Source organism: Cataglyphis hispanica, chromosome 26 (genome assembly GCF_021464435.1).
Source record: "Cataglyphis hispanica isolate Lineage 1 chromosome 26, ULB_Chis1_1.0, whole genome shotgun sequence".
NCBI classification, from domain to species: domain Eukaryota; kingdom Metazoa; phylum Arthropoda; class Insecta; order Hymenoptera; family Formicidae; genus Cataglyphis; species Cataglyphis hispanica.
This window is the reverse complement of record NC_065979.1, coordinates 2099933-2113486: the sequence shown is the minus strand read 5'-3', so window position 1 is coordinate 2113486 and position 13554 is coordinate 2099933. Positions and strand designations below refer to the sequence as shown.

General features: G+C 41.7%; 1 protein-coding gene across 1 annotated transcript in view; it reads right to left on the bottom strand.

The window, feature by feature from the left end:
* Window positions 1–5343: 5343 nt before the first annotated feature.
* The window catches only part of LOC126858609 (uncharacterized), a 170537-nt gene continuing 162326 nt past the window's right edge, over window positions 5344–13554 (bottom strand). Inside the window, exons 2-4 of the mRNA XM_050609092.1 lie at window positions 9595–9808; window positions 7961–8204; window positions 5344–5823 (exon numbers count right to left, since the gene is read on the bottom strand). Coding sequence (XP_050465049.1) covers window positions 5805–5823; window positions 7961–8204; window positions 9595–9808 — 477 coding nt within the window. The 3' untranslated portion in view covers window positions 5344–5804. The remainder of the gene's footprint in view (window positions 5824–7960; window positions 8205–9594; window positions 9809–13554) is intronic.

Sequence of the window (13554 nt, the reverse complement as noted above, 5' to 3'; positions counted from 1 at the left end):
TAATTAATCGAATGTAAAGAAATTTATATTAAATATATTATAATAGTTGAATCTTAAACAATCGCAAAGCTAAAATTATTGTTATACATATATTTATGAATAAAACATTCTGATATTTTTACGGATATCGTATCGAAATTATTTACTAGCCTAATATTTTTAATTTAATTATGACAATTGTTTCAGTCTTATTAATTGGGACGATAATAAATAAATAAATATCCCCAAAATTACATTTTATTACGTGATTTATTATATTAAAGATAATCGCTATCTTAAGACTCTAAGAAAACATATATTCCTCTACATTTTTTATTATGCATAAATTATTTATATTTGCTCCTCATAAGAAGAGTTTGCAAATGAAAATATGTCAAGTTTTCTATCACGAAGTGTCATTAATCGCAAAGTACGAGCAATAGAAATAATTAGAATTAATTTAGGCGGGAATGTTAAATCTAGGCAAGTGGGCCCGCCGAACAGGAATAACTCGACCGGCTCTGATTAGTCTTAATGTGTTAATTAGAGAAGATGCTTGTCTGCTTCTCCTCTCGTGCTCCTCTTCTCCGTGTCGCCAAAGTCTGACAATACGACGGCGTAGTAGAATCGCGATAAAGAGGGGAACGTTTGAAGAAGCGTGGAGGAGGGGCGGGAGGGGGAAGGGATAGAAGAGCGAGTTGTGAGAGTAGAAAGAAAGAGAGAGTTTACCGAGTATCATATTTTGCTGGGCATCGGCGTACCGACGCGCACGCACACATTCGTTTTCACGCACACACGCGCCCACCGGCCGGATCATTAATCACTATTATCTCGAGGTAATTTTTCTTCGATATAATTTCGTCTGTTTACCCCCGCGCGCGAGTTGGCGCGCGAGCCTGCACACCATGAAGAGGTCGGGGCACCGCCGTTTCGAAGAGAGTGGCGCCGGTTCCTCTCTCTCTCTCTCTCTTTCTCTTTCTTTTTTTTCTCTCTTCTATTCTCCTCCTCCTCCTCCTCCGTTTTCATTGTCATCTTCTTATTCTTCCTCTTCTTCTTCTTCGCGGTTCGTGAACTCACGATGTCGACTTTGTGTATACATATGCCTGCAGCTTCGTTAGCCTCTAGCTCGCGTGTCTCCACATCGACGAGTGTCATATTCTTTGAAATTCTTTGTCCTTAACGCGCGGGGACGTCATGACATCTCGAGACTCACTCTAGCTAGCGCAAAATTTCCGCGCACCACCAATCAGCTGTTTCCTTACGTTGACATTGTCATGGACGTGACACACTTTATCAAATCGTTTAAACTCGAAGAGACGAATGAAGACTGCTAAAGTGTAAATATGTTTTATGTAAATTTATTATAATTCGAGACACACACACACACATACACAAAAGTCCTGCCAATAATCGATTCACATGATTTCTATCGCATAATATATATATGCGCGACTTTTTACTGATTAATTAGATAATTATACATTTTATAATAATAAATGTATGATATGCAGCATATAAAGTTTATATAAAGAATAATTCGCGTTTATCCGACGATCTTTTATGATCGTTTCATTTCTCTGCAGTGATCCGTGAAATATATTCCTCCGGACATTAAGTAAATGAGATAAATATTCAAAGTGGTTGATATAATTAACGATCGGATCATCGCGTCTATTAATAAAGCAGATGGAAAAAATTATGCGTTGACTGTTAGAAATTCACATTACTGGGTAGTTCTATCAATCATTAGATAAATTAGACAGCCACCGAATGTCGATAATCTCTTCTCAAACATTGGATAGATCGCGAGAGCATCGAAACTAATAATCATTGATAACATGCAAGCGAATGAGAGATTTTTGTTACGATGCGATTTACTTTTGATTTTTTATGATTGCTTTTGTACAAATAACTATGCTTCTAAAAATGTTGAGTGGTTTGTTATTATTCCATAAATGTAAATGATTATTTTATTGTACCTGGAATCCTCTTTCGCCAAAGCATCGGTAATTTGTTAGCTTCCACAATTGGTCAGGGAAGCGTGGAACTGGCGTGAAATTGCCGTAGATACAATGCAGAATATTGTGCGTAATAACTTCCGTCGTTTCAAACATTGTTTCGTCATTTCATTGTTTCGATTTTTCTCGCTAATTTCTCGTGTTACATCGCGTTTTAACAATGAGTCAATCGCGTTATATTGAAAATGCATTAAGCGGTCGGATATTGTTATTAATGCACATATATATATATATATATATATATATATATATATATATATAGTTGTTTTATTAAATCATGAAATCTCGTTTTGCAGAAATATCGGCGGCAATTTTTTGGAACTTTACGAGAAAATAGTGGAAATGTGTGGATAGAGGGAGAAGAGAGCAAAAATCCACTCGAAGACACTTAAGGCTCGCGATGCCATTTCCGCTCTTTTCTTTTCGTGTCTCCTCGGCGTTAAAACACTAATTCTTATCCAACCACTTGTAAGACAAATAGCTATTTACACAGTTAATGCGAGTACTTGTTCGCATACTTACCCCGCAGAAAGAAAGGGGGATAACTTAGCGCCATGATCTCGACCTATTGCCGCGTCTCGGTGCTATTTTAACATTGTTTGCCTCGGGAAATATGCACTTAACTTCGCGAGTCAGCTTACCAATCAAAGTTGGCGAGAGCCATTGTGTTAATTCTTTCTCGAAGCGCACTCTCTCGTGAAGCGCTTTTGTTCAGCCGAAAGGTAATTTTATACCGTACAATCGGTACTTCCTCACAAATGTATCAGATTTTTATTTTTTTCGTTTAATATTAAAAGCGTAGGCACAAATAATTATTATATTCAACAATCTGATATAATTTTTCTCATCCGCCTAATTTTTTTTCTAATCTCTTCGAGCCTGTCGATTTTATAACAAACGATGATTTTGGATGGGAATAACAAAAGTGCAGAGGATTATATATTTCGAATTACATGAAGCTTTTGCATTAAGTCCCTGTCGTACTAGGTACCTCTCCCATCTCCATGTGCTTGCCTGTGCTCATCGTAGGGACTAACTATCCTTCGTTCAGCGACTAACTAAGCGTCTCGAAGATCCTGTAGATCTTTCCACGAGATGATGGTCATTCGACCAGCGGGTATAAATCACCTACGAGAAGTGTCATCTTGGAGTCCCACCTACCCCACCTCATCCCACCGCCCCCGGCATTCCTTCATTTGAATGCAACTCTCTTTCTCTGTCTCTTTTTGCCCCCATCATGCCCCTCGATCCCTCCGCCGTGACATTATGAAGCATAGACACACGCAGCAGTAAATGAATATTGTATCAGTTGGCTCTGTTGTGTTGTCGGCTCTTTTTTTTTTCCTCTCTCCTCAAGTCATTGTAGCAAAGGTCTACGGAGATGAACTCTTTCGACGTGTGGAAATGAACAAAGAGGTCTGTGCGCACGTGGAATACACACGGATCGATATGTATAATTGAAATCGGTGATAACACTCTGAGAGGAATCGGGTTCTGACCCGACCAGCTTGTCGCAGCGGATTCGGTTTATTGTAATTGAAAGTTAGCACACCTGACAGTATTCGTTTGCTGCGAGAATATTTCATTTACATTTCTTTCAGCTACACTATAAAATTTTATAAATAATAAAAATAATAATTTTATAAAAAAATAAAAAAGAATCTTTTTATGAGTGAGCAAAATGAATAAATTATTATAATATTATAATATTATATAAATTACAAAGAAGAAAAATTTTTTATTCAAATCACTAACGATGTGTGTACAAAAGTGTATCCTGTATAAGATTTTATTATTATAATTATATACTTTAGTTCCGTTAAAAATATAAGATATGAAAATATTATAACTTTTTTTTTTTTTTTGCAAATGATGGAATGTGTGATATCCTTCGTCGATATGTATGCATGTACGTATTGTTCGCATATCTGTTTCTAGCGATCTTTCAATAGCGAATGTTCACTTCCTACGCAGTTATCATATGATATCGAATAGATACATAGCATGGTAAAGTTTGTTTTTAGCGAGGGGGAGAGGGATCGAATGACGAGTCGACGGATTGTGAGATGTTCTTAATTAATCATTCATATTCAATAACGAGAGGCCGAGCGAGAGGGCTTTGAATACTTGGACGATGATTCTGAGGTTTATCTCCGCGTGCTCGAGCACATTAATAATTAGGAGGAGAAAGAGAAGGAAAAGAAAAAAGAGGGAGTGAGTTTGTAGTATCACTCTGTTAGTCGGTGTTGATTCGATCAACGGCTGTCTGAGATTTCTTCTTCGTAGCGTACGAGCGAGAGAGAAACAATCAGTGGATGTCTTTGAGAAAGAGAATGTTCCTTTTGCACACCAGATTGAAACGATTTATGCCACATGGTGGGATCGAATTCTTCGGTCTTCTCGTTAATCGAAATCGAACGGAGAGCACTTTGAAGATTAAAATTCTTTCCTTCTATTAGCACAGATTTAATTTCTCATTGTAATAGAAATTTTTATTCCTTAAAATAATTATTCACTTTATAGAGAGGAAACTATATATAATTATATTTTTTATATTTTTTTTAGAATTAAATACATCTCATTTAAATATTTTTTGACGACAGAAAAAATTTATTATAATATTTTTACTAGATTGTTGGATAATTTTTTAAATTCCACGCCGTGGCTATCGCAAAATCACTTTGTGGAGAGATCCGGCATGTAGTCTCTCGACACGCACAATTACAACTGTAAAGTCACGGAGTGACCGGTCTAAGATCTTAGCTAATTATCATCATTTATAATTGTCCCTTCTCGTGTCTCTCCTACCGCGGCTCGACCTCGCGGAGGGTGGGAAGCGAGCGGGCAGACTTACTCCGTCTTTCTCCGTTCCTCGAGGTTTAATATTTCAAATAAATGCGTGCATTAACGCGCTATCTCGGCACGATCCTCTGTTGACTCCTAACAACGTCCAGCGAGCCACTATTATGACTTATCTGACCGTAAGTCTTGTTACAATGCCTCCCCCGTTGTCTTGCTATACACCCCTGCTGTCTCCATTCCATGCTAATAGCTGCTCTTAATATGGCATTGCCAGGCAATCACATGCGTTAGGGAGATATTAAGGTTATTGATTTTTAATAAAAATTTGCAAATAATAAATGCACATTCCTAAATAAAAAGCGGACAGATGTGTTTTACTATTCGCAATGAAATTCAATAAAAAGTTAAACGTTGCATAAATTAAATATACATAAATAATATATATATAAAAAAGTTGATATAATTAAATATATATATGTAAATAATACACACATTAAATATATATATTGATAACATAAAACTTGATAATGCCGTCGTTCAGAGTTATTTCTATGCATCGTTAGTTTAACGTCATTTATTTGATTAAACATGAACAATAGAACAATTCAGAGGTTAAAAGGTTCTCTCAGTTGGACTGATGCGTTTACTCTACGCGAGTAATAAGTCACCGGATAAAACATTCGTTGCCACTTGTGCGCATCCATTAAGAGATCGGTGGGCTCTCGTTAATTCTAATGATGCAGATCACCCTTCACCGCGCTCTCTCCTCACCCTTGTCTCGAAATATGAGAAAGACGCTCCCCCAAGCAGCGTCGGTCGTGTCGCGTCTCCGAATTTATCTTCGGCTCATTAATAAGGGTCGACAAGCATCGATATAGAAATAAGGACCGAAGACAGTGGACCAAGGCGAAGGGACGTATAAAGAAGAAGCAGAAGGAAAGTAAGACCAGGTAGTCTCTCGTACAGCAGTCGGCTCTGCTGGTCGCGTTTCTCGGTCATCAGTCATTAACGCGCTACCGGGTATCTGTGAAAATGTTGAGCTGTTTAATGAGCCGATCGTAATAGCGGGATCTGGTCCGGACATCATTGGTAGGGCGGACAGATTTCGATCTCGTAACGGCGACCGACCTGTCCGAAACATTCCCGCGAGAGTTTGTAATTTCGTTACTAATCGTGAGATTCCTTCATATTCGTCCTTCGAACTCGACCGTTCGTTCTTGGGAAATTAGGCTTTATCTCATTTCTTGATAGAGCATTTCTTATCGTATATTTCTTAATCTCTCCAGAATGGGACAATTTCAAGCACAAAGTTTAACTGAGAAACAATAAGTAACTGTAATATGTCGTGTTTACGACATAACTGAATATTAAATTATTAAAATTGAAATTATTAAACAAACATAGAAATGAAGGCAGAGAGAAATTAAATATATTAATGAAAAATCAATTCAACACATCTACTAACATACAGATAAGAATTATATCACATAAATTATAAATTTATCGCTAGCAACATTTATTCTGAAAACGCGATGAATGTTTCAGCATCCGTAATCCATCCATAATAGAAAAATCGCATCTTGCATATCTCGTAACGAGAGAGAAGAACATCATCGCAAGACACATTCTCGCTCAGAGATTTCGTATCGACCGCACCCTTTAGCCGTGAGGCTTTCATACACACTTGCCCTCGCCCTCTTGAAAAAATACCACCCCCCCCGCCGTGAGTCAGTTCCCCACTTCCCTCGCAGTTCTTTGCGCGCTCCTTTCTCTCTCTCTCTCTATCTTTTTTTTCTCCCTCTCTCTCTCTCTCTCTTCCCGCTCCTAATATATATTTAATCAGGCCCGAAAGAGAGTGCGCTCGCGCGGCCGTATGAGGAGGAACTTAAAATCTCGACTCACACTCGACACACGATGGTCACCCACACTCAGACCGGGAACATTAAGCTGACACCCACACGAACGCCGCGGAGGGACCCTCCTTGTTCTTTTTCTCCCGCTCGCTCGTTCCTTCTCCCACCTGCCGTCACCGGTCGCGGCGCTCTCCTTCTCGAATGGATTCGAACACCTTTTTTGAATCAGAGGGTCAAGCGACTCGGCCGTAGATCATCTTAATGCCTCCATTGTTGTTTTAGGATGCCCGCGCCTGTACTGGGTCTCCGCCGCGATAATGTCGACGTATCTCGCGCGAGAGCAAGGAGAGAAGAAAAAGGGCGAGGAGAGAGACGGGCCGGGAAGAGAGACACAGAGAGAGAGAGAGAGAGAGAGAGAGAGAGAGAGAGAGAGAGAGAGAGAGAGAGAGAGAGAGAGAGAGAGGATGCGGGAGAGGAAAGAGATATGCGTTATTGACCAAATTCCAGGGCGTGTCTCGACACTTTAATGTCTTTTCGTGCCGTAGGATTGCGCCCGATGCACACGCCGTGTATATCGCGCGCTCCCGATGTGTACTGAACTTTTATTGCGGTCGAAAGTGAATTTTTACTTTATGCTGGGAGTCACTCGGCCCCCCCCCCCGCCCCCTGACCCGAACGATCTTCCGCACTATGTACGGCCCGCTGAGCCTTCCGAAACGAATTCTTTTCAGTATTGGCTGATAGGTACACCTTCTCCGTATTATATACCCCGTCGATCGAGATAAAGGAGATAGATGTAAGAATAATTCTCCTTCCGTCTCAACGTTATGCGTTAATTTTTTCTCAGTCCCTCTTTAATTCACGTTCGCGCGACATACAGATTTACGTGGCAGAATTTGTGATAAAATTATAATAATGGCGATGAGAACATGAGAGCGAAAATTGCGAAAATTGCATTTTTGTTTCACGCAAAGAAACGTGAAAACACGTTTGATTCTTACTCACTGATTGTGCGCGATACATCCTCCGTCCCTGACGATATATCGGAATAATCGCGCGCGCGCGCGCGCTTCTTTTGTGCATTCCATTGTGCGCGGTCCACTTTTTCGGTTGCTTTCCGACGATTTCAGGATCCGGCGTGGCGAACAGGAAAGGCCACTCTCTTGGTCGGCTTGTAAATCCGCCGCTCCTTGTAAATCCGCCTGTAATTTCGCCGGACAAGGGGAAATTGAGAGAAGGCGGGCGGGCGGGCGAGGGGGAGGGATGAAAGAGAAAGAGGAATTACGATCGACACGGATCGCGAATTACCTTTCGAAACGGGCCGCGGTAGACACCGGAGGTCGCAGCCGTTGACATCGGAAACTACTTCGATCTTCGATTGCCTGTTTGCGCGATCCACCTGGCCCCAGATTTAGACCCCGAGAAGGGTCCTGGTGAAGGGGTTCCTGGCCTTCGCGAAAAATTCCTTTTCTCTCTCTCTCTCTCTCTCTCTCTCTCTCTCTCTCTCGTCGAAGAAACAGTCTTCTTCGCTTCTGCGATTTCATCGATTCGCCTGCATAAGCAAAACGTAAATGAAGAAATAAATTAGCTTTTTACATTAGCTTTTGATGTACCGAAAGCTTGAAAAATATTGCATTTTTTTTTAAGCAGCGTAAAAATTCAAAAGATGTGCATTTCAAAGAAGATTGAAAATGTTATAAAAAATTTGTGAAGCTTTTTAATGTTTCTATAATTTTTTTCAATATTGGTGTCATGTGGATTCTTTTAAATGCTTTTTTCTCTAAAAAGATTTATATATATATATAAGAAAGTTAAATGATAGAATAACAAAAAAAAATAAAATATTTTTTTTATATATTAATTCTATTAGAGATTTCTTTATACACGTTGAATATGCATTAGTTGCATACAAAGAGTGGTGATATTTATCGATCACGATGTAGATGCATCTATTGACGAGAGATAGATATCTTTGCGTAGGAGTGAGAGCAGCAAAGCAAATACAAGATGGGGCACGTGTAATAAGAAGGTGGGAGAGGGCAAAAAAGAGCATTGGGAGTTAGACAGGTAGAAATCAGAACCCAGCCCTGACTAATCCGACTGTAGATCTGATCTCGCATCAATAACCTTAATAAACCAACAACCACTCACGCTAACGTGTAACGCACGACGCAGACGCGCGATATCACGTGGTCCCTCTCCCGGGCCCTTTAGCTCTCCGGGGCCCCTCTACCCCACAATGCCCCAGCTCGATTGGCATTTAACCCAAGGCCCCGGAGCTCTTTTTCGAACCACCTTCGGACGCGCCGCGCGCGCGCACTCCAGCTCATCCTCGACGCTCTCAGGATCGATGAAGTTGGTACTTTTTGCCGTGGCGAAATTCAATTTGGCTCGGCACCGGGTTAGCGAATCTAAATGCGCGGCCAATTCGTATCGACAATTGATCATTATCCTCGCGTATGGACTCGCTATAAAATCTTGGACTCGCGATTTACTGAGAAGGTACCCTCGATATGAGGGTCTTTTTTACACTATCGTCTTTTACTTCTCTTTAATATCTCGATTTCTCTTTCTCTTTACGTTCCCTGGCTCTAATCGATCGCAAGAAGGAATGCCAGGCAATCTGGATGCTCGATGTGACGTAAAATATGGGGAGAAAATTTTGCGAGACTCTTTCCGAAATAGACGCGCGGGCGCGTGAAATTTAGGACCCCCGTTACATACCGACGAATTTCGGTACTGTTGACTGTTATACGCTACGAGTGACATAAACTCGGCTCGTAACAGCGTTTGCTATGGAGATTTTCTTGCTCTGGTCCTCTCACCCCCATTCACACAAGTCCGGATGAAGGAGTTGAAGGCAACGTGCGGGAACAGGAAGGAGGAAAGAAGGGGAGTAGTAGGTGGAGGAGACGTGGCATATGCATAAGCGCGAACCTTACCGGTCTCTGACACCTTCGGAACCGCTAAGCCTCCTGCCCGCGCCTCACCAAACCCGCCTTTTTCTTCTTCGGACCTTTTTGGCTTTCGTCCGGGCTCGTTCTTTCCTTGGTTAATTAGATTTTGATGGCCGGCGCGAGCATTTGCATCCTTTATCCCGCAGATTCGCCGTTCCTCTCGCGCTCGCATTCTTCGCCCTCTCCTCTCTTCGTCAGACTGGAAACGAGGCGAGAGAAAGAGAATGAGAGAATGAGAGAGAGAGAGAGAGAGAGAGAGAGAGAAACAGCAGAGAGATGCCGCAGAATGTTCTCTGGGCGCGTTTCATTGCTTTCTCTCTCTCTCTCTTTCTCACTCTTTCTTTTCCGCGTTATTTCCTGGCTCCGCAGGGGAGAGACGTTTAGACCTGCAAACGCTTAACTCCAAAGCGATTTAGCGGCCCAGGGGCCAAGTGTCAACAAGCCGGCACTGCACAGGTACGCACGTACCATCTAACTGCAATATTTCAAGACTGGCCCTTCGTCCATCCTTCCCGTCCACTCTTTAACTTCCTCTCCTCTTTTTATTATTCTGTCTCTCTTGCGACGGATAAAATCTGATCAGCACGTGTGTCAATTCGTGAGCACGTCTTATTTTTGCCTTCAATTTTCTTTGTTTAGTATTGTTGATAATTTTGAAGAATTGATATGTGAAAATTGAAATCGATAGTCTTATATAATGACAAAAATTATGGAGAATTTTTTTTTTTTTTTTTTCTCTGCTCTTGTTTACCTTGCTATTATTTTTTCTCAATAAACAATCTATATTTATTGTTTTGAATATTATTAATATATTTTAAAATTATTGGTTAAGAATTTGTAAATTTTTTTCCCAAGTCGTTACTCCGCGAATCTCCAGACACAAAAGTTAAAATTTTACATCAATGTGATAAAAGCATAGCTTTTGCGAGTTATACGTCACTCTGAACAGAGTCGAGCCGAGTGTGCATATGCATGGCAGTCGTCGAACTTTGTCATCGACCTATATCAAAATTCGCGAATCAGTCCGATTACGGGAGAGTTTCGCGCGTCTCGAATTCCGACACGACGGCATCGAAGGAACGAGAATACCTGGCGCGAGGGCAAACGTCAAAACACACCTCGTCCACCCACACGAGCGCGAACTCGTTCGGACTCTTACACTCTCGCGCGCGCGCACGCACACACGCACGCGCGCGCGCGCACACACGCACGCGCGCGCGCGCGTCCAAGATTCCTATGGAGCGACCAATGACTGGAATGACTTGCACTCGATGTCGAACCGAAGATCCCTCTCGGTCTTCCTCACCGCTCCTCCTCGTCCTCCCTCCGCCCGTTCGTCGTTCTCCGTTCGGGCTCGCTCGGGTTACCTTCTCCGAGGGAGGTGCGGGCTTAATTTAATTAATTCCATGCGCCATCTTGACAAGTGTGCGCCCCGTACGTGCATCCACAAGAGAATAATTTTCATACTCATCCACCTTCCCCTACCCCCTCTCCTATCTTCCGGCCCTGTCTCTCTTCTCTTCGCCGATCCCTCACCTCGTTCACCGGCTCCCTCTCGTCCGCCACCTCGTCTCACAGACCCTAGCTCCGAACGCTCGAACCGTTTCTTCGGTTATCAGATCCCCGATTCATACTCGTCAAGCGCGAGCACGCTGCGTGGTGGCAGGGGAGAGGAGGGACGGGGGGAGGGGGAATGGGGGGGGGAAGAGAGGTCAGGAGAAAAAAAGACGCATTTATCTGCTTCCATCTCGCTGGGATCATTTGTCTTTTTGATGTCGCGCCGTATCTGATTCGTTAATTGCGAGACCTTGCGTGTGATCGACTCTTCTCGGCTCTCTGCGGGAAAAATGAAGAGTGGTAAGGAATGAATGCGGAGCGCTAGGATGATATCCTCCGACGCTGTTACGGATTTATCTGGGGAATGTTAGGATCGAAGTGAATGTATGCATGCCGGAACACACTCGTAAATTAATCTTGGTGATCGAGAGGATAGATCGATGTCTATAGGTGATAGCCTCGGGAATGGAATAGGTCAGGGATTTTAAACGTGGACGAACGGAATAGTTGTGGAAAAATATCGGACGTATAAGATTTGAAACTTGTATGCATAAGATATTGCGTTAAAGTAAAGAAGGTATATATTTAAAAAAAAAATCATTTATTGTGCGACACGACAAATAAATTAATCTTATAAACATATTAATTTACCTTATAATCTTCAACGGCACGAAATGCGTTGATGAATTTATGAAAAAATATTTTGTCATATCGTATTGGTATAATATGAATTAATACTAAATCTGTTGGATTAATAATCCCTGAAAATATTGCTGTGTAAGAAAATTTATGCTGGGCAATATTAAAAAAAAAAAAAATTACATTCTTTAAGATTTAAAGAGGACGCATAATTCTCAGAGTTCACATATAGATATTGTATACATTTAGAAATATAATGATGCATAGGGCAAAATGAGTTTGCCCGCACTATTGACAGAACTTGCAGGGCTTACGGGCCAGTAAAATTCCAACAAGAGCAATAAAAAGTACCAACAGACATCAGCGGACGATGTGCGTTATACGCGGAGATGGAGATAAATCACAAATCGGTGGGCTGGATCTCCGAAACGATTTACTACGGTCTTCCCGAAAATAACCAGCGTTTAAAAAATTTCAAGTAATTACGTACAGGCGAGGAACGCAAAAATGCGCGATCCGTCGGGCCACTTTGCGTTCCACCCGCGGTCGCTCAAGGCGATACCGTTGTTGAGCATCAGCCGCAGGAAGGAAAGGAAAGAAGACGAGTCCGTCATTTAAGTCACCGGCCTCAAACCTTTAGCGCAGATTTATGGGTAATCGAGCGGCAAAGGCGGGCTATCATCCGCGACGAGTTGCCGAGGTTTCGCTCTTCCATTCGCCTCGAACACAATCGAAACGTTCGCCAAAACCGAAACTTGCAAACGGAGAGAAATTTGTACGGCGCGACTCGCACAACGAAGATCCTCGAATCGTTCCGCTTTATTCTCTTCGGGGGATTCTTCGAAAACCGATTCTCTCTCCGGTAAATGCTCTCGTTGGAATTCACGCGTCATAACTGCGTAGGCATTTAAGAATAAAGTAACATACATTGATTATTTTTTTTTTTTTTTGATGACCAACGCATCTTCTTTTAATAGCGAATATATGGATAGTTAAAAATAATTTATAAGTTTATATTGCGAATAAAAAAATGCAAACGTTATTTTACTCGTTATATTGATATCTATTGTTGAAAGAAAGTGACAATTGATCAACGATACTATGTACATTTGCCATGGAGTCAAAAGACTGCGGGTGATGCCTCATTCTTCAATGATCGATTACACTCCTCTATAAAACATGTCGTGGGATGGCATTTAAGCTCCCTAATTTCCGATCAATCAAGAAACTTTTCATGGAAATAAAAAATAAATGACTATGCGCCAAGCGATTCCTGTTGCTAACTAGACGCACAATGCCTCGGCATTAGAGGATCTTACGTTCGGATTAGGCTTGTCAGACTTGGTGACCACTGATGCCACAAATAAAGTCTCGAATAAGAGAGAGGTCGAAGGAAAAAAAGAGAGAGAGAGAGAGAGAGACAGAGAGAGAGAAATAAGGGAGAGGTAGAGAAATCGTCGCGAGATTTTCGATATTGAAGGTGCGAGGAAGTGCGGGCGAGAAGAGAGAGGAGAGGATGGGAGATAACCTCTCTCTTCATCGGGAGCGATGAGAAATAGAAAACGAAGAATGACCCCTTGAGATTGGTCCGTTGTGAGAGGTATCAGGGTATCAGGGATGATGGTTTGGAGTGAAAGAAAGAGAGAGAGAGAGAGAGAGAGAGAGATTCCCGCAATCGATAACTAACTCAGCGTGATTACTGAAAAATGGCTGTCAAACATTCTTGTCCTTTTAACTCGCTGGGCCACC